Source organism: Hyperoodon ampullatus (assembly GCF_949752795.1).
Source record: "Hyperoodon ampullatus genome assembly, chromosome: 3".
In the NCBI taxonomy this organism is placed as follows: Eukaryota; Metazoa; Chordata; class Mammalia; order Artiodactyla; family Ziphiidae; genus Hyperoodon; species Hyperoodon ampullatus.
The window spans coordinates 82,788,063-82,813,984 of NC_136916.1; the positions used below are offsets into that span (position 1 = coordinate 82,788,063).

Here is a 25,922-nt window from a genome sequence, read left to right on the forward strand (position 1 = left end):
AACTAAGTATCCAACAGTAAAATATATATTCATCAGGTGGAATATTAGGCCAATAGTAAAAATAGAATAGATCAAAGGTCGGCAAGCTTTTTCTGTGAAGGAACTGGTAGTAAGTACATTAGGCTCTGCAGACTATTAGGTGTCTGTGGTGACTATCCTACCCAGCTCTTGCAGCACAAAAGCAGCCATAGACAAGACATAAATGTGAATGTGACTGTGTTCCAATAAGTCTGTATTTACAAAACAGATGTGGGCTGACTTTGGCCCCCCGGCCACGGTTTGCCAGCCACTGGGATAGCTCTGCAAGTACAGACAGATTTCCAAGACATTTTGATAAGTTGAGAGGCAATAAATAGAACTGTATGCATGATCCCAATTTATAGCAAGCAGATAAGTAAACAGTAATTGTTCACGTAGATGTATAAGAATATTTAAAAGGATATACACCAAACTGTTAACAATTTGAAAAAGAGGTTAGGAGAGGAGAGATTGAAGGGGACTAAGTTTTTATTTTACACTTTTGTGTTTGAATTTTTTAAGCCTGTACTTAAATATTGCTTCTCGGAGTAAAAAAAAAATGTAAACATCAGATCACTGGTAGTTTCAGAGGTTTTTCTGGTTGTCAGCTGGTCTCTCATGAAAGAGCAAAATATGTTGATGTTGAATGAAGAACTTAATGACAAAGAGCAAAATGATCTCTGGAAGGCAGTCAGCCTGACAGAAGACCTACGGAGAGTTGCTCTGTATAACACCAGCATGAATAAGAAGCAGCATCGTTGATTCCACCAACTCTCAGTTCTGAGATGTGAAGTGAAATATTATCAGAAGGTTTAGGGACAAAAGAGAGAGAAAATCTTGTTTGAGGACCCAAAGAATCCTTTTCTTTGTGCTATAGAGGACCATAGGTTTGTGGTTATAGTGAGTGGATGACGCTTTCCATGACTAGCTCCAGGTAACTTTTCAATTTAAATGCAGGCTGGAAAAAGTCTAATGTATGTCAGTGTATGAAACATCTTATCATTATCATTGATTTTTGAGTATACATTATTTCCAGGTTAAAAGAGTTGAATTATACTCTCCTTGACTGTATCGTTAGTCTGTGTTAGACTACAGTGACTACTGAACCTGCAACTGACATATGATTGATTTGTCAGGTAGCAAAAATGCCCATGATGTAGGAGAACACACCTCTTTTAACCAGGCATCCTAAACCCAGTTTTGTTTTTTTCATACCTTTTCCTATGAAACATAAATAGAAATTCTCTTTTATTGGGCTCACTTCATGATGAAATACAGCTAGGGCACCTCAGACTGTTGAACTGCTTTATGCTGTCAGTATAGCTTTTGGCAGAACTCCCCCTGGAGAGGACACCTGGGGTACCTTTTGAAAACTTCTATGGCCCAAGGATACCAGAGCAACCCATGGAGAATCACTTGTGTGGGGTCTGGTACTGATGAGGAAAAAACAGACTTAAGAGGTTTGAGGGCTTCCCTGGTGGTGCAGTGGTTAAGAATCCGCCTGCCAATGCAGGGGACACGGGTTCAAGCCCTGGTCCAGGAAGATCCCACATGCTGCGGAGCAACTAAGCCCGTGCGCCTAGAGCCCCGTGCTCCGCAACAAGAGAAGGCACCACAATGAGAAGCCCACACACTGCAACGAAGAGTAGCCCCTGCTCGCTGCAACTAGAGGAAAGCCCGCACGCAGCAACAAAGACCCAACGCAGCAAAAAATAAAATTAAAAAAAAAGGTTTGAGAATTGTAGGCTAAACTTCTCAGCCACACATCTGTGTAGTAATTAAATAGTTTGGTAGATAGGACAGTGGTTTTCAGAATGTTTTTTGTGGAACTGGTGTTTTGGAAGTTCCAGATTTGGGGATTTAAACTAATTTAGAACGCACTTAACAATGTACATGCTCAAAAGTGTAACCAAATTTTAACATCAGCATATTAACTGTAGCTGTCAGTCTACCTACTTGTTTGGATTTTTCCTTCCATCTCGAATTAATTGAAGAACGTAATATAATTGCAAGGCAAGCCATTTTTTAAAATTGCTAATATTTGTACCAGCTCATCTATGAAAATGAGGATATTCTCTATGTTATGTATGCAAAACTAAATACAGACATAAATTAGATACTGAGGTAGTTATGTGAATTCCAATTATAATATGCACCTGATTTCTCGTTTTTGGATCCATCAAAACAACTTCATTTTCTCTTTTATTGACTTCAAAAGTAAATGTTAAAATTATAGTTCAAATATCTATACTAAATATTTTACATATTTGATAGCACACAATATAACAATATTTTATTTAAGACTTTTTAAAAGTAGAAAATCAGTAAAATAGGTCGACTACTAGTTTTATGCTAACAGTGTTTATAATAAGGATGGGGTATTTTGGTTTAATTTGTAATTTTTAATGTTAAGTCACCTCAGGTGTCTATTTCTTTTGGAAGCAGATTATTTCATGGAGTCCAGTGTGTCATCACAAGAGTCTTTTCTGTTTGGAGAATCAGTCTTGGGGAGGAAGTATAGTCATCATGTCCTCTGCCAGCAGTTCTTTGATTTATGGAAATCACTTGATCAAACTGAAAATGTCACAAATTATCTTAGTTCTACCCGCTTAGTAAAACAAGGAAGAAAAGTTAATGTTTTTCAGTTTAAACTGAAAGAATTAAGGGACTTCCCTGGAGGTCCAGTGGTTAAGACTCTGTGCTTCCAGTGCAGGGGACGTGGGTTCAATCCCTGGTTGGGGAACTAAGATCCCACATGCCGTGTGGTGTGGCCAAAAAAAATTTTTTTAATAAAATTTAAAATAAATAAATAAACTGAAAGAATCAGACGGCAAAAAGGAACTGTTTGATGGGGCCTGATTATTACTCTACTATGCACCTAAGGTGCAAAAATACATTTTTAGTTTAAATACCACCCCACCTCAGAATCTTAGGGGCTACCTATCTCAACTATACCTTTGCAGTCCGCTCCAGAGGTAATGTTGAAATAAGCTCGACATTTAGTGGTGGCATTAAGGTTTGTTTGTTGACAGGGTGCTGCCTACCACTTAAAAAAAGAGGGAAAAAAATCAGGGCTTGAAAGCAAAGGAACAACACGTAGTAATCTTCCCAAAGGAACAAAAGTAATGGGCTGGTTCTCTCCAGCTTCCTGAAGAACAGTGCCTGCAGTGCATGTTTGTGTGTGTGAAGCACCATCTGTAACCTTGGCAGGAAGTGGAAAATATGAGTAATTTGGGGACTCAGAATCTCTTTTCCCCCCTCTCTCCATCCCTTCTCATGTTCAGGATCTTCCCAGGGGTCTCAGGAAACATAGCATCCCTCCAGTTCATTTAACTCCCGGGAAACCCTTGTGCTCTTAGCTTCCCTTTTTTGGTTTAACATTAACCCTGTTTGCTGACCCTGGAGCCTCAGACCCCAAGTGGCTGCTCAGTCAGTTTTGACTCGTGGTTTAAAGAGATCAGCCGCATGGTTCGTCATGGTTATGTGTGACGATGGCTGTTGTTGATCTTCGCCTGTTTTTCAAATGTCTTTATTCACTTTAATATATCTTTTTGCATGCAAATATTAAGAGATGCAGCAGGATAGAATTTTTAAAACAAATCAGCATCTCTTGACCCCAGTAGAACACACCTGGAGCGGTCTGAAGTCATAGTCGTGGTGAAAGCTGAGTCCCTTTAGGTGGAAATGGTCAGGATCACAGATGCTAGAACTAGCAGGGGGCAGGAGCGAAGCCTCCCTGTAGCTCCCCTGCAGTCCTACTCCTGGAAAACAGACAAATGGTGAGAGCAGGGGCTGAAGCCCCTTGTCGGGACTGCTTCAGAGTAATTTAAGTTATGAGAAACTTGACAGGGTTGTGTGTGTGGTTTGTTTGTTTTTTTTTAAACTCAGCCAAAACTCTACCCTTATTTTAGGATTTCAGTGACTTTAATGGAGAAAGGAGAAGAGCGTCTTTCCAGTTCTTCTTGTAGTTATGTAAAGCTTCCCTTGAATAATCAGCTGTTCTTTCCAGCTGCCACAAATAATTTGGTCTTTGGAATGCTTGGTGTGGGGAGTCTTTCAGAGTATGGAATCCGTTCTGTTCAGGGTTTTTTGGATCTTGCCAGTGGTTCTGTTTTGTTTGCTTTAAACAGATGTAAAATGATATTGAGATTATTGTGTATTTATTTTCTGTTGTGTTAGCAGCTTCTGAGTACTTTTGTGGTAGGTTGGTTCTTTTGATTAAAAAACAAGTGGACCAGCTGCAATCTAAGTAGGAAACATAAGAGTTTAGAATGTGTGTGACGGTTGGATTCAGCTTTAGATTTTATCCGGGAAGACAGCTCTCTAGATAGGCAGTTTTCTCGTATTTAGAATTCATTGCTTAGATAGTAAAATACATATAACTGATTAAGGAAAAGAAGTTCATTTAGGGAAAAGGAAGGTGAAAGAGCCTAAGCAATAAAGTCAATTCTTATCCAAACAGAGCACTTTCATTTTGGTTTTTGTTTGTTTACCAGTATTCTTCTGAAAACTGCTGCTAGGTGAGCACTTCAGCTAAGATGATTTCGCTCATTTGTGGCTTTCCTCTTGTCCTGTACATCAGCATTGTGGTTATTACACTAACTACCAAGAATATCTTACAAGGCTTTTGTATCTACACTCTATCAGTCCAGACCAGGCAGTGTCTCACACTCCCCAAAGAATTTAAACAAGAAGTTGTGGAAATAATTTTGGAGCGTGTATTTCTAAATTGTTGGTATTTAAATGTTTTTTGTTGTTTTTGTTGTTTTGTTTGAGTTTTCTGGGTTAGGGTTGACACAATAGGAAGCAGTTGCACCTTTCTCTCCTTAAAGTTAAAAAACTCTCCAATGTTTATCCTTAAGAAGGGTCAGAGAATTTTCCCCAGATGGATTTTGCTGCTCAGGCCTGTCTCTAGGAGGAGCTCTTCAGCACATCGCCCACTGGACTGAAGTGGCAGAAGAGCCCTTCCTTCAGGTCCCCAACACAACTCAAGGTGAATCCTTCCCTTAACAGGGAGGCCTGGAATATGCCATGCTGTAATTTCAATTTGGCATGGCCACTCCTCTTTCCCTTCTTAATGCTGATTTTCTTAAGCCAGTCTCTCTAACGCGTTGTTTGATTTTTCTGCTGAAAGAGAGTGTATAGTATATAACAGTTCACCAAAGATCTGGTGGCAGAGGTTAAAAAAAATGCAGCAGCAGATAGACGATAGCTCCCAGTCATGTGTTTTCCTTCATATCCTTTTATTTGATGCCTCCTTGTAGCAAGAAAAGAAGTTGAAGGCTGGGCTGTTTGCTTTTAAGTTCAGAGGAGTCTAATTAAGGGTCAGCTCTGTTCCCATAAACCACTGTGCCAAGACCTTTTTGAAGAACTTTATAGAATGAAAGTATATTACTGCTATCAGGAAATCTTTTTGAAAAATAAATAAAAGGCCAAATAATTATTTGATCTCCCTAACAACATGGTATAGTTTGTGGCAGAGAGCTTGAAAGTGTATTAGATTTGTCTTTGATTCTTAAGTTCTCAGTAATTGTCTGTTTTCCAAAACAGAGGTTTTAACCACATGACTTTGGCTGATGACAGTGGGGTGGACGTTTCTAAATCACCCACGTATACCACTAAAACCATTGCCATGAACTGAGTCCAGGACAGCCTGGTAACAAGTAGAGTGGTTTGCAAGTAGGTACTTGAGTAAGTTAAGCAGACATCCATGCAAACTGTTTATCTCTAAGACTTGTGACCATGTTAATAAAGTATATTAAAATTTTCAGCTGGGTTCTCGGTTTGGGGACATGTCTCAGTTAACTAAAGTGGATTTGTATGAAAAGTTGTTTACTGGAAGTGCATTTTAAATATTACTTCTGCTTTTATGATTCCTCAATTGCAGTTGTCTTTTAAATCTCAAACACTGGCCTGAGAACTTGAATATTGCCAAAATCTGTGTAAAAGTGATTGTACCTTTCCCATTGTTTAATTCTCTATAGGGTGATGGAACTGATGGGGAGGAAAGGAACAGGAAGAATGCAACTTGAAAGCAAGTTCTGTCCACGGTGTACTAGTTGGTCATTTTTGTAGATCAGAATTAGTGGCAAGTTCTCAAGCAAATCCACCACCCTGTGTTGCCCATTCATGCCTAAAATATCGATTTTCATTACAGCAAAGGAGAAAATGCTGTTTTTTAACTGGAATATAAGATAATAAAATCTAATTGAAAATTGTTTTATATTTGTTTTAAAAGATAAGCAAATGCAGGGAACTTTGAAGGAATTAGAATTTGGGTTTTAAAAAAGAACACACTAATATAAAATAGTGCATGGATAACATAACCAACACCTATGTGCCCATTACTCAAGATGGAAAAAAAAGTAACATTTTGTCATATTACTTTAGACTATTTTTCAGTTTTGAAGAAATAAACCATTATAGTTAAAGTTAAATTCCCGTTTCCCTGCCTAATCCCATTCCTCTTCCTTCCTCCCCAAGACAAACACTATCATGAATTCAGTGTGTGTGTAGCCAGTGTTTTATAACTATCTTATATATAAACAATATTAAAAATTTTTTTTGTTTTTAGTTTATTTAAGTGGTGCTATACAGTGTATCTCATTCTGTAACTTGCTTTATTCTCCTCAGCATCATGTTTGGGGGATCCAGACAGGATATTGAAACACATGGATCTAGATTATTGACTTCTAACTCTTATATGGTATTTCATTTTTGAATATATCTAATCTGTTCCACTGTTAAGTCATTTGGGTTATTTCCAATTTCTGTCTGTTACAAACAGTGCCGCAAGGAACATCTTTAATTGTACTTGTGTGTATCACCAGGCTATATACCAAGAAGGGAATTGCTAATTCATAAAGTGAGCACATTTTTACCTTTACTGGATGTTGCCAAATTACTTCCCAAAATGGATGTACCGTCCATCGGCAGATGATGCGAGCTCCTGCGTCACCATATCCTCACCAGTACCTAGAACTGGCAGACTTTTATTTTGGCCAATCTGGTTGGATATGAAATGATATTTCTATGTTGTTTGAGCTTGCATTTCTCTAATGTCTAGAGAGCTTGAGCACCATTTTGTATTTTTTTGTGAATTGCCTGTTCATAGTCTTTGTATTGCTTTTCTGTTTGGTTCTTTGTCTGATTGTTTTATGAGGAGTTTTAAACATTTTTAAGATGGTGTTGTTGGATATGGCACTACCTTTAATTCCATTTCAAAATGTGTGCTTTTCTTTGTCCATGATATGAATTCATTAGTTTTCCTCATATTCTTATCACCCATGTTTTAAAGTATATTTTGTTTAAGTAAAATGGAGTAAAGAAGAGATTCTCCTAGGTTACCTAGGCAAGACTCAAGAGAGGGTAAGGAAGAATGGGATTAAAGAAGATGTATGTGAAAGACAGAGGGAAAAGATGGGGAGGGGAGCTGGAAAGCCTGTGCATGAGAAAGAGATGATGGATCAACAAGACCACTCCGTGGTCCCAGGCATCTGTGTAGCAGGGGAGGGGAGACATGTACCCTGAGTAAGGATAGTGGGGCCGATGGGGGGGAAACACGTTCTGTCTTACTAGAAGATGAATATAGATGTTTGCCTCAACTACTTTGTTATACTTCATGCTGTGGGTCTAGCAGCTTGGAGCTCACCTGCCCACCCCTCTCCCTCCTTCAGACATCTAGTGCTTACTGTGGGCCTGAGGCTGGGGGTAGGGATAAAAAATTTAGAAAGACAGAGTTAGACTCCCTCCAGGAGTTTTCTGTCCAGTGGAAGAGTGTGGCCATCACAGTACAGTACCATGACAGAGGCAAGCATGGAATACCAGAAGCGTAGAGGTGGGGAGTGTTATCTTCTCTGCAGGAGTCAGAGAAGACTCCAGAGAGTGAGTCCTGCCAACCTAGTCAGGGAAGGAAGAGAGGGAAAGGGACACAAGTACAGGAAACAGTTTGTTCAGAGGTGTGACAGAACATGGCAAGGGGCTAGAAATGTACACAGCATGGGATGGGCCATGTCAAGGTAAGTAAGAAGTTTGGGCTTTATCCTAAAGATGATGGGGAACCGTTAAAAAAGTTTCTGAGAAGTGAGAGGCAAAAAGTTTTGAATATAAATCAATAAAGACAAACGGTCCAGCCCACCTGTTGCCTCTTTGACCCTTTCTGGAAGACCATTGGCTAGTGGGGCTTAAAGTCTTTAGCCAAAGTTCACCAAGTGTAGATCCTGGAATATGAATTACATTGCCTGATGTATAGAAGGGCATAACAGCATTGGCATCTCAGAGTTATGTGGATCTCTATTTGTGATTCTGCTTTTTTCTCTGAGTAGTAAGACGATTTCTTTATCCAAATGTATCCTTATTTTCAAGTAGCAGAGAACTAGACAATTTAATGAGGGCCAGTGGTTTCCGGTTCTTGAGAAAAATATCCTCAGAATGTTTCCTTTTGCTGATTAGAATGAGTCACTCCCCAAGGGTCTCTTTCTGCAGAGTCTTCCTTGTGCCCAGAAAGGGATGTTACTGAGAAACCCTGGCATTAGTATTCAATGATATATAACCCTTTTATAACTGCTGGCTTCTGGAACAGTTTCACGACTTATGTGGAACTGGTCATGATCACAGACAGTAGAAATTGCAGGGAGCATAGCATCCATATAGCTCCCTTGCAGTCTCCTCCTGGAGAAGGAAACAATGGAAATAAGTATAGAGCTGTGACTGAGATAAAGCCTTCCAGGTTTTTTCCTCTTGTTGATTCCCTGAGTGAGCCTTTTCCAGGAGAGTCTCTCATGCTGCCGTTGGTAAATGGGTGTCTCTTCTGATGGTTTAACATCAGAAAAATGACCAGACAGTGAATTTCACTTGGGGTGGAGCTAGAAGAGCTTAGCTAGATAGAAGGCTTGGTAGGCCTGAGAGTAAAAGGCCCAGAATACTTCACCCCACCCCACTTCCAGACAAGTTCCCGCTCTGGGCCATCCTGTCAACAAAAGTAGAGTTGCTCCCTATCGCCTCTTTTATGGAAATAGCTTCAGCCAAGATTTCTCCAGTTGGAACTTTCCCTAACCATGCCCTGAAGGATGGGTCTGTCCTAGTGATAATTCAGATGACTTAAGTTGAAAACTCTTCTGCAACATGAACCTTAGAGAACAATCTAGTGGATTTACTTGGAAAATTATCTCTTTCTTCAAGAGATGTAGCCTAAGGAGTCTTATAGGATCACAGAGAAAAGGAACTTGGGGAAAGATGTGGTACTTCCTTTCATTTTATAGGTCTGAGGAAACTGAGGCCTATAGAGAAGGAACTTGCATAGGGTAACATTAACTAATTAGGAGAGCCAGGACCTAAATCACGTTTAGTGTGATGGTTGTTCTTCTAGTACTCCTTTTAGTGTTGATAAGATATTTGACATGCTGTAAAGTAGGTTGTGTCAGGGCACTTGGCTTTTGGATAAAATAGACATAAGATCTCAAACAGACGTTTGAGTAGGTGGCATGAGCCAGGCATTATGCTAGGGAGACCTAATTAAGGATTCGGCAGCAGATGAAGGGACCCTGCCCTAGAGGAGCACTCAGTGGAGGAGAAAACCATAAGATTATCCAATGCATTGTGACTGGTGGTGTTAGGGAAGAGACCTGTGAACCGAGTAGGCATTGAGGAGGGAATGGGGAAAAGCCTCTGGGGTCTGGGGATCTGGCAGTCTCCATTCTAGTATCCTCGTAATCCGTACGTAGGAACCAGGAGAGCATCCTGGCCCATGATTCGTGGGTTACCATAGGCAGGACCTATGGTGCTTCCTGAATCCAGGTGTGAAGCGTTGCCTGATGGGTGGTATCTGTTGATTTTCTCAGGCAGTCCTTTCCTGGAGAGATGCTCGACCTCTGACCTCCTGGCACAGTTCTGCTTTATGACTTCATAGCAGCAGTATAAGCTGATGATGACCCTTGTGAGGCAGAGAGTGGGGGAGGTGGTTTACATAAGTGGCCCTTGTGGGTCAAGGAGTGAGAAATAAGGGTTGAAATACGTTCGTGTCCTTGGAGGATCATGGGCTGTGCTCCATCTTTCTGGAAATGTCCGTTCATCTTCAGGAAGTCTCCTACTTCGTCTCGAGTCAGGGCTCCCAGAGGTACTTTATTAGGGTGGTTCTGATGACCTTTCTTCTGCGGCTCTTGACTCGCTCGGGGTGTTGCAAAAAGTTCAGGGTAGTTAGGTTTCCAAGTCAAAGGACATAAATAGGTAGATTTTCAGATTCACATTCCACCTTTGACACAGCCATACAGATTTCACAGCCCCTGTTAAGGGGCTGTATTTATGTATTATTTGTGGGTGTTATTAAACGTATATGTAAATGTCTATATATGTAAATACATATCATTTATGTATTATTTGTGACTTAGACTCACATATTGACAGCAGACGCTTTCACTTTAGTTTTGTAGCCTCTCTGCTTCCTGCCCGAGAAGATTCAGATTTCTAGTTTTTATTAATCAGAAATCACATCTGCTCTTGTTTCTCCTCCTCCAAATGACATCGCATGCCTGCTTCCTAGAAGAGGGCTGCAGTCTGTAATTTCGGCTAGTCACATTCTGACCTGTGAGCGATTTCACCTGGCAGTCTGTCGGTTGCTGTGGCAGTGGAAAAATCGGTCTGGGGGATCTCTTTGCTGTGTATTAATGTCACCTGGGGTTTTGCTCTCTTTTCAGGTTGCAGTGCTTTTGTCCACAAAGGCTGTAGAGAAAGTCTGGCCTCCTGTGCAAAAGTCAAAATGAAGGTAAGACATTTCTGGCTAAACCAATAAGATCTTCAGAGATGGGAGATTTGGGGTTGTAGTTCTTGTTTATTTTCATCATTTGGTACCTACTTTGAGACTAAAATAACCAAAAATGATTTTTCTCTTCTTAACACACTCGAGAATTTGTGGCTTTTGGAAGGTAAAATGCTTTCAGAGGTTCTCCATGTTAAATGCACATTTCTCTGTGATTTTAATCTGTGTCGCCGTTGAAGTGGTTTTCTTCTTAACTGTGTCTGCAGACCTCCTCTGCCTTTCACACGCCTGGCTTCCTTCTTCAGGACCATGAGGGCAGCAGGTGGAAATCAGGGGCTCTGACACGCTGATGGGCTGGGGAGTGTCAGGGTTAAACGGGCCTGTCTGGCAGCACTTTTCTCCACAGGCTCGTGTGGATCACATGACAGGAGCAGGAAGTGTATGATGGTACGTGCTCTGAGTATGCAGCTGTGTGGTAACAGGCACTGCATATCAGAGCCCTTAAAGAAAGAGTACGAGGCTGGGGGCAGATGGGCGTTTAGGTGGCCTGTGTGGTTTTCAGTGTTGTAGTCACTCATAAATGTCTTTGTTCCTTGTCAGAAGAGTGCTCTCCAGCTCCATCTACACAGATGCTCAGCATGCTGTGTGCTTCCAGTAATGAAACGCATTTATCTAGTGCAGTGGCCTCAAACTGGAGTGTGCATTAGAATCACCTTGGGGGCTTGTTATAAGGTGACAGTGGGCCCCACTCCCAGAGCTTCCAATTTGGCGGGTGGGGAGGGGCCAGGAACTTGCCTTTCTAATAAGTTCCCAGATGATGCTAATGCTGCTAGTCCGAGGACCACACTTTGAGAAGCACTGAACTCTAAAGATAACAGACCTCTGTACCCCAGATCTTATTCAGTCCATGGACATAAATTTTGTTTGGCTCATGGAGTAATTTTTTTTTATTTGAGTTAGTGTATTTATTGAAAAATCGTATTTCACACCAGTTTGGATTTCTGATTTCTCCTGAAGAAATGGAAGATCTCACAGCCCTGGTATTTCCCCTTACCCAGCATTCCCAATTCCCACCTTGCTCTTTTTCTTTTTCTCCATAGTACTACTTATCACCTTCTTAGGGTCTACTTAACAACTGTATTTATTGTATTACATTTACTTTTAATGATCTGTACCTTCCCCCCACTAGAATGTAAGCACTAAACTTGCCAAGTGATCCATCAATAGCTCCTAAGCATGTAGAACAGTATCTGGCCTGTAGTTCCTTAAATGTTGGAGAGGTGGGTGGTGGGTGATAATGCACTGGGGCTGAGTGACTGCTGCCTCCTCTAGACAAGATATACAAGCCCCAGACTGCCACTCCCCCCCTCCTCCAACTCGCCTGTGTCCTTTGTTACCTGCCTGACCCCACAGGCATTTGAGTTTGTGATCTCTGGTAAGACTGCTGTTACTGTGAATGTGCTATAGAGAAGGAGAATGATAGGGATACAGCATATCCCATAGAAAAGAATGTAACCTGGAAGGGGGAGTTCCATTTTAAATGGACCCTTTTTCACTAATGATTTATCTCAGACTAATTGCTTCAGTCTGTAATCACAGTGTCTCTGTTCCATGCTACAACAAAAGTCTTAAAATTAGCACTTTACCTAAGAATTATTTAACACCTTATAAATGCGAGTCACTGGAGAAATAGAAACAAAAAAGGCACAGATGCCGCTCTTAAGGAATCAGCATTCTGGTGGGGAAGATGGACAAGCAGACGATGACCATAAGTAAGGAAAAAACTAGGCGGGGGCACATGCAGGATTCTAAGGGGTGCCAGTCACTGCCTCGGGTGAGGAGAAGAAAGAAGCTAACAGATGGCTCTACCAAGGAGGGATTATCTTGAAATAGAAGAATGCCATGCCTGTGAAGGTGAAGAGAGCATTCCAGGCAGAAGAGACGGCATTTGCAGGATCAGAGTGCTTGGCGGGTTCAGAGGGGAGCCAGAGTGGGTGGCTTAGGACTAGGGTGCTGAGGACCATTGGCAGGAATAGAGCAGGGAAGTAGGAGCAGCTGGCTTCCTGCTCTAAGCCTCTTGAAACTTGACAGAAGATAAATTGTAAATGCAGGGTTCACTCAGGCTTTCTTTTCCTTTCAGCAGCCCAAAGGGAGCCTTCAAGCACATGACACATCTTCGCTGCCCACGGTCATTATGAGAAACAAGTGTAAGTAGCTCAGCCCACGTCTCATGATTCCTTTTCGCCTCTCTGGTTCAGGACTTACCCATACTTCTGTAGTATTTACTTGTTATTCTTAAGCAAGATTTGAATACCTATTTTGAATACTTAGAGAAGGCTGCAGTTTCATTGACCAAAAGCTTACCATTCTACCATCAAACTCTCTGGAAGGTTCTAGAATAGTGTGTGTCTTCGCTTAAAAGGCAGCACCTTAGCCCTGTCTTGAAATTTCTCTTGCGTGAGTTGACAGTGAAACTTGCTTTTAGCAGCGTTACAGTTGCATCAGATGAGATCTTGCTTATAAACTTCTTGACAAACTGTGGAGTTATGAAAATCTTTTTTTCCCCAAGGACTTCAGTGGTACACAAATTGGGTAAATCACACCTCTCCCATTCACATCAACCTGTCTTCTCCAGTCTGTGCAAAGCTTCACTTTGGTTTTACTTAATATTTTCCCCATTTCATTCTTCATTCCCTATCTCATTCCTTTCCCCTCCTCAGCACGCACTGCGGTATATTTAATGTAAACCTCCCTAATTTGCTGTATCTTTAGACATATGTGTACCTCTGGAAATATCTCTTATGATTTTGTGCGTTAAATTAGATGATATGACTTGCTTATCCATTCTGCTGGGGTTTTTTCCACTCAATATGGTTTTGAGATCTATGCGTGTTACTATATGTAAGCTATTATCTCAGATCGCTGCATGGTGTTCTTTCATAAATATATACCACATTTTAATTATCAGTTCCCCCAAAGACGGTTGTCTGAGTTGTTTCCAACTCCTGTCATAAAGATGCAGTAATGAATATCACCTAAATTTGCTCTGTGGGAGCCCATGTGAAACTTACCCTCAGGCCGTGTTTTTCAAAGGGTAGATCCTGGATCAATTAGAAGTGCCAATTCTTGGGCCCTACCCAGACCTACTACGTCAGAGATTCCAGAGGTGGAGCCCAGTGGTCTGTGTTTTAGTAGATGCTCCAGGTGACGGTGATGCACACACTCGAGCTTGAGGACCACTGCTCTGTGCCCGACTGCTCTGAGTGCTTCCAGATGGCCCCAGAATGGCTGTAGAGACTGTGCCACCAGGATGGTGTGGAGTTCCTTTAGACAGAAGTCCAATTGCCCATCTTTGCATGTGGATTCCTAGAAGAAAAGTTGTGCCTGAGTGTCACCCACTTTAACCAATGATTCAACCCATTCCAACACCTTTCACAAGTCTAATCTTCCTTAAACTTTTGTTCTGTGACATTATCCCTTATTTCAGAAACCTTTTTTTTCTTTCAAATCAGATAAAATAGCATTTTTCAAAAAAATACCTATTATATCTGACCCCCGCATGTATTCGTATTCCTGTTTTACCCGTTTTATTCCTGAGGTAACGTAGTGGTAAGAGTACAGATTGTGTATTCAAGTTGGATGGGTCTGAGTCCCAGCATCCCACGTAACAGCTGCATAACCTCGGCCGTTTATTAAATCCCCTGTACCTCGTTTTCCTCCTCTGTGAAAGGATGGTAATAGTATCAGCAGGTGGTCATCAGGTTTAAGTGAGATCACACCAGTGAAGTACTTGGTGAGAGGCCTCCTTCAGTGTTTGCTTTCACCACTACCATCACCATCACAAATAAGGATGCTGAGGCTCAGAGAGTAGTTAGCAACTTCCCTGAGTGGAGTGGATTGGTTTCAACTAGGGAAAGTTGTTGTTTTCACCCCCCTATGCTGCCTTTTAGATGCAGGTTGTTCTTTATAATGTTCAGGGCTCTGCATGACATGACTTCGTTCTGCTTCTCCAGCCGTTTCACTGATCCCTTATATACGCCCCTCTACTTACTTCCTCTTCTGCTTGTTTTCTCCCTTTCACATTAATAGAGTGTTTCTGCCTTCCTTCATGTAGTTCTCCTCATCAGAATGTCCTCTTTTTCTGTTGACTTACCCACATCCTACTGTTCTTCAAGAACCGGTGTTTCTTCCTCTATCAGATTTTATCTGCTCAGTAGCTTCCCTTCTGAGACACTGAGGATGTGCTCCAGGCTCTTGAACACTTGAGCATGTTCTCTTCCCTGCCAGTTGCCCTTCTTCCCTGTTGGTGTGGGACCCACATCTCCTAGTTTCCTGTGTGCTTTCTGCAGGAAGGGTCTGGTCGTGTTATAGGGTAGCATGTTTCTGGTGTTTATTATATCACCTTCTTCTAAATAGAATTTGAATTGGAAATTAATGGTTTTATTAATTTTATTAAGTCAGAAACATCCTGTAATACTGTGAAGCCATAACAGCTGCCCCAGTCTTATTTCCTTCAGCTCCTGATGCTCCTGGGGATGGACAGGTAATGCAGCAGTTTAGTTAGCTACCAAGGAAAAATAATTTGCTACCCAGATGGCAGTGTGACTACTTTAGCATGAAATTAGAGCTCCAGTTTCCTCTTTGGTCAAGTTCAAGAGAAATATGCAGTATGAGGACAAATTAGCTATGTGACCTCAAACACATGTTGCATTTTCCTCATCTGTACATTAAAGGAATTGGTCAAAACCTGTGTTCTCAGACATTGTACAGAAGAATCGCTTGGGGAGCTGGTAAATGTGTAGGCTCCCAGGTCCCACCCGCACAGAACAAGGAGGGCTGGGAATTTGCATATCTCACCAGCCCCTGACACGTTTCTTGGTAGGTCCTCCCAAAAAAGAACACCAGCCTCAGTTATCTCTGAGGCTCCTTTTATCCTTAAAATTCTCTCGGTCTCCTTTTCTCTTACTTTGAATTAGTTTACATTTTTAAATATATGATTCTTTATCTTCATTGCCGTCACACCCCACAGGTAAACCACTTCTTAGTTTTATATTTACCTTCCTTAAGTTTCTTTATCAAAATAAAGCAAATACCAATTTGGATTATTAATTATGTTTTTAAAACATAAAAGGTGGTCTATTGCGCACTTTATTCTGCACGTTGATTTTTTTTTTTTTTTTTTTTGCGGTACACGGGCCTCTCCCTGTTGTGGCCTCTCCCGTTGCGGAGCACAGGCTCCGGACGCACAGGCTCAGCGGCCACGGCTCACGGGCCCAGCCGCTTCGCGGCATGTGGGATCTTCCCTGACCTGGGCACGAACCCACGTCCCATGCATCAGCAGGTGGACTCTCAACCACTGCGCCACCAGGGAAGCCCTGCACCTTGATTTTTCCCCCCTTAATATGTTATCTGCAGATCTGTGTCAGTTCATGGAGAGTGTCCTCATTTTTTTTTAAAGCTTCATAGTATTCACATGTAGGCTGTACCATGATTGATTAACTGATCTTCTTTTGATACTCATTTTGCTTTTACCAAACTTTGCATTGAATAACTTTGGACATATGTCATTTCAAATATAAACAAGTAAATCTTGTAGAATAAACATATCCTAAATGGAATTACTGGATCAAAGATAGGCATTTACAGTTTCAACAGCTATTGCCAAGTTGTCTTCCATAGAGTTTTTGTACCTATTTATACTCCCAGGGTAAATCTCTTTTAAAGCAGTTTGCTTCTATTTGGCATTCATCAGTTGAGTCAGTGCTGGTGGGCATGTGTCGGTGATACTTCATTTGGTGTCCTTTCATTCTTTACAGCCTCCCAGCCCAAGGAGCGCCCTCGGTCCGCAGTCCTCCTGGCCGATGAAACCACTGCCGCCCCCATGTTTGCTAACAGACGGTCCCAGCAGAGTGTGTCGCTCTCCAAAAGTGTCTCCATTCAGAACATTGCTGGGTGAGTGGGGATGTAAAGCTAACACAGTTGACATCTAGGTGACAGAGCATAATAATTTATACCATTTGACAAAAAGATTGTTTTAGAAAGAAATGTATAACGTAATGGGTTAGTGCTACAGCTGAGTGGGGTGAGGATTACACTTTGATGCACCATCACGATCGCCATTTTGTAGCAAGGATCCCCTTTAAACACCATTTTTAGGCCAGTTGTCCTCTGCTTTTATACATGATCAGCCCTTCTTTTAAAGAACCTGCCTTCTAAAAGGATGATTTTCAGATCAAAATAAGAAGTGGGAATAGAAAAAAAGATTTAATTCTGAATGTTTGGTTTCAGTCACTTGTATTTTCATATGTCACACTTTTCTGTTGGTCAGATGAACCTGGGGGGAGGGGGTAACTGTGTTTTGTTTCGCTTTTTTTTTTTTTTTTTTTTTTTAACTTGCCTCTTGACTCTTAAGTCATGGGAGTGAATAATGGGCCGGGTACTACAGTAGGTTCCCCATCCCTCATCTGCACTGTGTTCCTTTTATGGTCCCTCCAGAAGTTGCTGTGGCCCCTGATTTTTCAGGCCTCGGCTGTCTGTGATTAGCACAGGGCCAATTATGATGTTGCTGGTTGTTTGGGGTAAGATGCCTGCCTTCCCATCCAGTAAAGAAGTCATCTCAAATGTAGGACTCAAAACATCTCTTGCAGCTCTCTTAACCTAGGCTGGAGGAAAATTCCCAACTGAAGGATGCAAATCTCCTTTTGTCTGTGTTTCCTAACCTCTGTGCTGGCTAATGTTTCCTCCTCATTAAAAACAAAGTTTCAGGGATTTTTACATCGTTTTGTCTTTCTGTTGTAATTAACCAAAGGCTTTCTTTTCCAAGTTCTGATGTTACCCAAATGAGTTTATATTATGACTTTTAAAAGTTGGCCTTTAAATAAAATTTAGTTTTAAATGACTCTGGCTTACTTTTGTGTTGTACCACAAACATCTACTGGGTGCCTAATGTGCTAGCTGGTGAGTTGGGCTCAAGAAAAGTTGGAAGAATATGGTTTAATATAAGTGCTTGGTCTATAGTTATTTAGGGAACACAGGGAAAAAGTGTAGTGGTTAGACATGAGTTTCAAACAGAAAAAGTTCTTATATAATGTGTATGCAGTTTGAAGGAAGAGCATTCTCCTTGCTACCTATCATTAAAAAAAGATCCAAGGCTCAAAAAGTTCATGCTTGCAGTGATGTTAAATGCCTCCAACCTTCCTTAATAGTTTGTGTTGCATATTGCTGGGTACCTGACCTAAGTAATTTGTCTTCCATCCTTGTAGTACTTGCAGCCAGCTGTCACTTTATAGTTTTTCAGATCTTCACTTAAGACTGGAAACTATGGCTTCTCAGAATGTATCTGACGGTATGTGTTTCCTTTTGCCCCCAGAGTTGGCAATGATGAGAACATATCAAACACCTGGAAATTCCTGTCTCATTCAACAGACTCACTAAATAAAATCAGCAAGGTCAATGAGTCAACAGAGTCCCTTACTGATGAGGGTAAGCAGAAATCACGGCATGTATTGTGTGTGTCTGCAGAGACTTTGTGCCATCTCCTAGAATGCAAGCACTAACGCATCTCCTGCCTTTTCCTTACTCCTGTGAAACTTCTCTGAACTGTCTGTAAAGCATCACATGCTTTATAATGAGTTGGTAAACCCACTTACCCTGTTGTTAGATGGTTGTCCACTGAAGGATGTCATTGATTTTAATGTGGTCAGATTCTGGTACAAACGCTTCTCCTTCCCCTAGACTTTGGTACACGTTCAGTTCTAGCTCTCTTGGCACAGCTGTAAGCCTACTCTCTTAAACAAGTAAAGTCACCAGGACCCTGATCATGTCTTAACCACCTTTGATTTATGTGACGGTTATCACCCTTAACCGAAGTCTTGAATATAGAGTATGTCACTCTGGAACAGAAAATGATCTTTTCTAATAGAATATATATTCTATGAACATCCCTGTATTAGTGTAGAGTGTTTATGTCTCATGAAATTATCACCATGAGGAACGTCCAGCAGAGGTTTTTTTTTAGAGGTCACAGATGCAAGATTCTGATATTGATTTTTTTTGTATTTTGAGGAGTAGGTACAGACATGAATGAAGGGCAGCTAATGGGAGACTTTGAGATTGAGTCCAAACAGCTGGAAGCAGAGTCCTGGAGTCAGATAGTGGACAGCAAGTTTCTGAAACAGCAAAAGAAAGATGTGGTCAAACGGCAAGAAGTGATTTATGGTGAGATTCTTCATGTGCTCTGCTAATATTTGATGTGCATTGTCTGGCATTGTTTATTAGGGGATTTATTGGGCTATGTCAAATCAATTTTCAAGTATGTAACATCTCAAAGATTTTCTTTTGAAAACTTTGAGGTATAGAGACATCTTATTTCTATCCTTTACTCTCTCTGTAAAATTATATTCTTTATTTTTTTTTTACATCTTTATTGGAGTATAATTGCTTAACAATGGTGTGTTAGTTTCTGCTTTATAACAAAATGAATCAGTTATACATATACATATGTTCCCATATCCCCTCCCTCTTGTGTCTCCCTCCCACCCTCCCTATCCCACCCCTCCAGGCGGTCACAAAGCACCGAGCTGATCTCCCTGTGCTATGCAGCTGCTTCCCACTAGCTATCTACCTTACGTTTGGTAGTGTATATATGTCCATGCCTCTCTTTCGCTTTGTCACAGCTTACCCTTCCCCCTCCCCATATTCTCAAGTCCATTCTCCAGTAGGTCTGTATCTTTATTCCGGTCTTAACCCTAGGTTTTTCATGACATTTTTTTTCTTCTTAAATTCCATATATATGTGTTAGCATATGGTATTTGTCTTTCTCTTTCTGACTTACTTCACTCTGTATGACAGACTCTAGGTCTATCCACCTCATTACAAATAGCTCAATTTCGTTTCTTTTTATGGCTGAGTAATATTCCATTGTATATATGTGCCACATCTTCTTTATCCATTCATCCGATGATGGACACTTAAGTTGTTTCCATCTCCGGGCTATTGTAAGTAGAGCTGCTATGAACATTTTGGTACATGACTTTTTCTGAATTATGGTCTTCTCAGGGTATATGCCCAGTAGCGGGATTGCTGGGTCATATGGTAGTTCTATTTGTAGTTTTTTAAGGAACCTCCATACCGTTCTCCATAGTGGCTTTACCAATTCACATTCCCACCAGCAGTGCAAGAGTGTTCCCTTTTTTCCACACCCTCTCCAGCATTTATTGTTTCTAGATTTTTTGATGATGTCCATTCTGACTGGTGTGAGATGACATCTCATTGTAGTTTTGATTTGCATTTCTCTAATGAGTAAAGATGTTGAGCATCCTTTCATGTGTTTGTTGGCAGTCTGTATATCTTCTGTGGAGAAATGTCTATTTAGGTCTTCTGCCCATTTTTGGATTGGGTTGTTTGTTTTTTTGTTATTGAGCTGCATGAGCTGCTTATAAATTTTGGAGATTAATCCTTTGTCAGTTGCTTCATTTGCAAATGTTTTCTCCCATTCTGAGGGTTGTCTTTTGGTCTTGTTTATGGTTTCCTTTGCTGTGCAAAAGCTTTGAAGTTTCATTAGGTCCCGTGTGTTTATTTTTGTCTTTATTTCCATTTCTCTAGGAGGTGGGTCAAAAAGGATCTTGCTGTGATTTATGTCATAGGGTGTTCTGCCTATGTTTTCCTCTAACAGTTAGATAGTTTCTGGCCTTACATTTAGGTCTTTCATCCATTTTGAGCTTATTTTTGTGTATGGTGTTAGGGAGTGATCTAATCTCATACTTTTACATGTCCCTGTCCAGTTTTCCCAGCACCACTTATTGAAGAGGCTGTCCTTTCTCCACTGTACATTCCTGCCTCCTTTATCAAAGATAAGGTGACCATATGTGCGTGGGTTTATCTCTGGGCTTTCTATCCTGTTCCATTGATCTATCTTTCTGTTTTTGTGCCAGTACCATACTGTCTTGATTACTGTAGCTTTGTAGTATAGTCTGAAGTCAGGGAGCCTGATTCTTCCAGCTCCATTTTTCGTTCTCAAGATTGCTTTGGCTATTCAGGGTCTTTTGTGTTTCCATACAAATTTTGAAATTTTTGTTCTAGTTCTGTGAAAAATGCCAGTGGTAGTTTGATAGGGATTGCATTGAATCTGTAGATTACTTTGGGTAATAGAGTCATTTTCACAATGTTGATTCTTCCAATCCAAGAACATGGTACATCTCTCCATCTATTTGTATCATCTTTAATTTCTTTCATCAGTGTCTTATAATTTTCTGCATACAGGTCTTTTGTCTCCTTAGGTAGGTTTATTCCTAGATATTTTATTCTTTTTGTTGCAATGGTAAATGGGAGTGTTTTCTTGATTTCACTTTCAGATTTTGCATCATTACTGTATAGGAATGCCAGAGATTTCTGTGCATTAGTTTTGTATCCTGCTACGTTACCAGATTCATTGATTAGCTCTAGTAGTTTTCTGGTAGCATCTTTAGGATTCTCTATGTATAGTATCATGTCATCTACAAACAGTGACAGTTTTACTTCTTCTTTTCCAGTTTGTATTCCTTTTATTTCTTTTTTTTTTCTGATTGCTATGGCTAGGACTTCCAAAACTATGTTGAATAATAGTGGTGAAAATTGACATCCTTATCTTGTTGCTGATCTTAGAGGAAATGCTTTCGGTTTTTCACCATTGAGAATGATGTTAGCTGTGGGTTTGTCATATATTGCCTTTATTATGTTGAGGAAAGTTCCCTCTGTGCCTACTTTCTGCAGGGTTTTTATCATAAATGGGTGTTGAATTTTGTCGAAAGCTTTCTCTGCATCTATTGAGATTATCATATGGTTTTTCTCCTTTGGTTTGTTAATATGGTGTATCACGTTGATTGATTTGCGTATACTGAAGAATCCTTGCATTCCTGGAATAAACCCCACTTGATGATGGTGTATGATCCTTTTAATGTGCTGTTGGATTCTGTTTGCTAGTATTTTGTTGAGGATTTTTGCATCTATGTTCATCAGTGATATTGGCCTGTAGTTTTCTTTCTTTGTGACATCCTTGTCTGGTTTTGATATCAAGGTGATGGTGGCCTCGTAGAATGAGTTTGGGAGTGTTCCTCCCTCTGCTATATTTTGGAAGAGTTTGAGAAGGATAGGTGTTAGCTCTTCTCTAAATGCTTGATAGAATTCACCTGTGAAGCCATCTGGTCCTGGGCTTTTGTTTGTAGGAAGATTTTTTATCACAGTTTCAATTTCAGTGCTTGTGATTGGTCTGTTCATATTTTCTATTTCTTCCTGATTCAGTCTTGGCAGGTTGTGCATTTCTAAGAATTTGTCCATTTCTTCCAGGTTGTCCATTTTATTGGCATAGAGTTGCTTGTAGTAATCTCTCATGATCTTTTGTATTTCTGCAGTGTCAGTTGTTACTTGTCCTTTTTCATTTCTAATTCTATTGATTTGAGTCTTCTCCCTTTTTTTCTTGATGAGTCTGGCTAATGGTTTATCATTTTTTTTTATCTTGTCTAAGAACCAGCTTATAGTTTTATTGATCTTTGCTATCGTTTCCTTCATTTCTTTTTCATTTATTTCTGATCTGATTTTTATGATTTCTTTCCTTCTGCTAACTTTGGGATGTTTTTGTTCTTCTTTCTCTAATTGCTTTAGGTGCAAGGTTAGGTTGTTTATTCGAGATGTTTCCTATTTCTTAAGGTGGGATTGTATTGCTATAAACTTCCCTCTTCTGAACTGCTTTTGCTACATCCCGTAGGTTTTGGGTCATCATGTTTTCATTGTCATTTGTTTCTAGGTATTTTTTCTTTTCCTCTTTGATTTCTTCAGTGATCACTTCATTATTAAGTAGTGTATTGTTTAGCCTCCATGTGTTTGTATTTTTTACAGATCTTTTCCTGTAATTGATATCTAGTCTCATAGCGTTGTGGTCGGAAAAGATACTTGATACAATTTCCATTTTCTTAAATTTACCAAGGCTTGATTTGTGACCCAAGATATGATCTATCCTGGAGAATGTTCCATGAGCACTTGAGAAAAATGTGTATTCTGTTTTTTTTGGATGGAATGTCCTATAAATATCAATTAAGTCCATCTTGTTTAATGTATCATTTAAAGCTTGTGTTTCCTTATTTATTTTCATTTTGGATGATCTGTCCATTGGTGAAAGTGGGGTGTTAAAGTCCCCTACTATGAATGTGTTACTGTCAATTTCCCCTTTTATGGCTGTTAGTATTTGCCTTATGTATTGAGGTGCTCCTATGTTGGGTGCATAAATATTTACAATTGTTATATCTTCTTCTTGGATCGATTCCTTGGTCATTATGTGGTGTCCTTCTTTGTCTCTTCTAGTAGTCTTTATTTTAAAGTCTATTTTGTCTGATATGAGAATTGCTACTGCAGCTTTCTTTTCGTTTCCATTTGCATGGAATATCTTTTTCCATCCCCTTACTTTCAGTCTGTATGTGTCTCTAGGTCTGAAGTGGGTCTCTTGTAGACAGCATATATATGGGTCTTGTTTTTGTATCCATTCAGCCAATCTGTGTCTTTTGGTGGGAGCATTTAGTCCATTTACATTTAAGGTAATTATCGCTATGTATGTTCCTATTCCCATTTTCTTAATTGTTTTGGGTTCGTTATTGTAGGTCTTTTCCTTCTGTTGTGTTTCTTGCCTAGAGAAGTTCCTTTAGCATTTGTTATAAAGCTGGCTTGTTGGTGCTGAACTCTCTCAGCTTTTGCTTGTCTGTAAACGTTTTAATTTCTCCATCAAATCTGAATGAGATCCTTGCTGGGTAGAGTAATCTTGGTTGCAGGTTTTTCTCCTTCATCACTTTAAATATGTCCTGCCAGTCCCTTCTGGCTTGCAGAGTTTCTGCTGAAAGATCAGCTGTTAACCTGATGGGGATTCCCTTGTGTGTTATTTGTTCTTTTTCCCTTGCTGCTTTTAATATGTTTTCGTTGTATTTAATTTTTGACAGTTTGATTAATATGTGTCTTGGCATATTTCTCCTTGGATTTATCCTGTATGGGACTCTCTGTGCCTCCTGGACTTGATTAACTATTTCTTTTCCCATATTAGGGAAGTTTTCAACTATAATCTCTTCAAATATTTTCTCAGTCCCTTTCTTTTTCTCTTCTTCTTCTGGAACCCCTATAATTCGAATGTTGGTGCGTTTAATGTTGTCCCAGAGGTCTCTGAGACTGTCCTCTGTTCTTTTCATTCTTTTTTCTTTCTTCTGCTCTCCAGTAGTTATTTCCACTATTTTATCTTCCACGTCACTTATCCATTCTTCTGCCTCAGTTATTCTGCTATTGATCCCATCTAGAGTATTTTAAATTTCATTTACTGTGTTTCTAATCATTGCTTGATTCATCTTCAGTTCTTCTAGGTCCTTGTTAACTGTTTTTTGCATTTTGTCCATTCTATTTCCAAGATTTTGGATCATCTTTACTATCATTATTCTGAATTCTTTTTCAGGTAGACTGCCTATTTCCTCTTCATTTGTTAGGTCTGGTGGGTTTTTATATTGCTCCTTCTCCTGCTGTGTGTTTTTCTGTCTTCTCATTTTGCTTGTCTTACTGTGTTTGGGGTCTCCTTTTTGCAGGCTGCAGGTTCGTAGTTCCCGTTGTTTCTGGTGTCTGTCCCCAGTGGCTAAGGTTGGTTCAGTGGGTTGTGTAGGCTTCCTGGTGGAGGGGACTAGTGTCTGTGTTCTGGTGCATGAGGCTGGATCTTGTCTTTCTGGTGGGCAGGTCCATGTCTGGTGGTGTGTTTTGGGGTGTCTGTGGACTTGTTATGATTTTAGGCAGCCTCTCTGCTAATGGGTGGCATTGTGTTCCTGTCTTGCTAGTTGTTTGGCATAGGGTGTCCAGCACTGTAGCTTGCTGGTCGTTGAGTGAAGCTGGGTGCTGGTGTTGAGATGGAGATCTCTGGAAGATTTTCACCGTTTGATATTATGTGGAGCTGGGAGGTCTCTTGTGGACCAGTGTCCTGAAGTTGGCTCTCCCACCTCAGAGACACAGCACTGACTCCTGGCTGCAGCACCAAGAACCTTTCATCCACACGGCTCCTCAATTTCGGATGATTCGTTGTCTATTCATGTATTCCACAGATGCAGGGTACATCAAGTTGATTGTGGAGCTTTAATCTGCTGCTTTTGAGGCTGCTGGGAGAGATTTCCCTTTCTCTTCTTTGTTCTCACAGCTCCCGGGTCTCAGCTTTGGATTTGGCCCCGCCTCTGCATGTAGGTCGTCGGAGGGCGTCTGTTCTTCGCTCAGACAGGACAGGGTTAAAGGAGCAGCCGCTTCGGGAACTCTGGCTCACTCAGGCTCGGGGGGAGTGAGGGGCATGGAGTGCGGGGCGAGCCTGCGGCGGCAGAGGCCGGCGTGACGTTGCACCAGCCTGAGGCGCACCATGCGCTCTCCCAGGGAAGCCGTCCCTGGATCCCGGGACCCGGCAGTGACGGGCTGCACAGGCTCCCCGGAAGGGGGGCGTGGATAGTGACCTGCGCTTGCACACAGGCCTCTTGGCAGCGGCAGCAGCAGCCCCAGCGTCCCACGCCCGTCTCTGGGGTCCGCGCTTTCAGCCGCGGCTCGCGCCCGTCTGTGGAGCTCCTTTACGCAGCGCTCTTAATCCCCTCTCCTCGCGCACCAGGAAACAAAGAGGGAAGAAAAAGTCTCTTGCCTCTTCGGCAGGTCCAGACTTTTTCCCGGACTCCCTCCCGGCTAGCTGTGGCGCATTAGCCCCTTCAGGCTGTGTTCACGCCGCCACCCCCAGTCCACTCCCTGCCCTCTGACTGAAGCCCGAGCCTCAGCTCCCAGCCCCGCCCGCCTCGGCGGGCGAGCAGACAAGCCTCTCGGGCTGGTGAGTGCCTGTCGGCACCGATCCTCTGTGCGGAAATCTCTCCGCTTTGCCTTCCGCACCCCTGTTGCTGTGCTCTTCTCCGCGACTCGGAAGCTTTCCCCCTCCGCCACCCGCAGTCTCCGCCCGCGAAGGGGCTTCCTAGTGTGTGGAAACCTTTCCTCCTTCACGGCTCCCTCCCACTGGTACAGGTCCCGTCCCTATCCTTGTGTCTCTGTTTATTCTTTTCTCTTTTGCCCTACCCAGGTACGTGGGGGAGTTTCTTGCCTTTTGAGGGGTCTGAGGTCTTCTGCCAGCGTTCAGTAGGTGTTC

General features: G+C 41.3%; 1 protein-coding gene across 2 annotated transcripts in view; it reads left to right on the forward strand.

Annotated features, from left to right (window-relative positions):
• Positions 1–25,922, forward strand: part of LOC307049320 (A-kinase anchor protein 13-like) — a gene marked incomplete at its 5' end in the record, with an annotated part of 268,607 nt that overhangs the window by 219,976 nt on the left and 22,709 nt on the right. The window contains 5 exons of one of the 2 annotated variants that reach the window (XM_079698797.1): positions 10,710–10,777; positions 12,912–12,978; positions 16,588–16,723; positions 18,141–18,253; positions 18,836–18,988. In XM_079698797.1, the coding sequence (XP_079554923.1) occupies positions 10,710–10,777; positions 12,912–12,978; positions 16,588–16,723; positions 18,141–18,253; positions 18,836–18,988 (537 nt within the window). The remainder of the gene's footprint in view (positions 1–10,709; positions 10,778–12,911; positions 12,979–16,587; positions 16,724–18,140; positions 18,254–18,835; positions 18,989–25,922) is intronic. The other variant, XM_079698798.1, reaches the window with a different exon arrangement.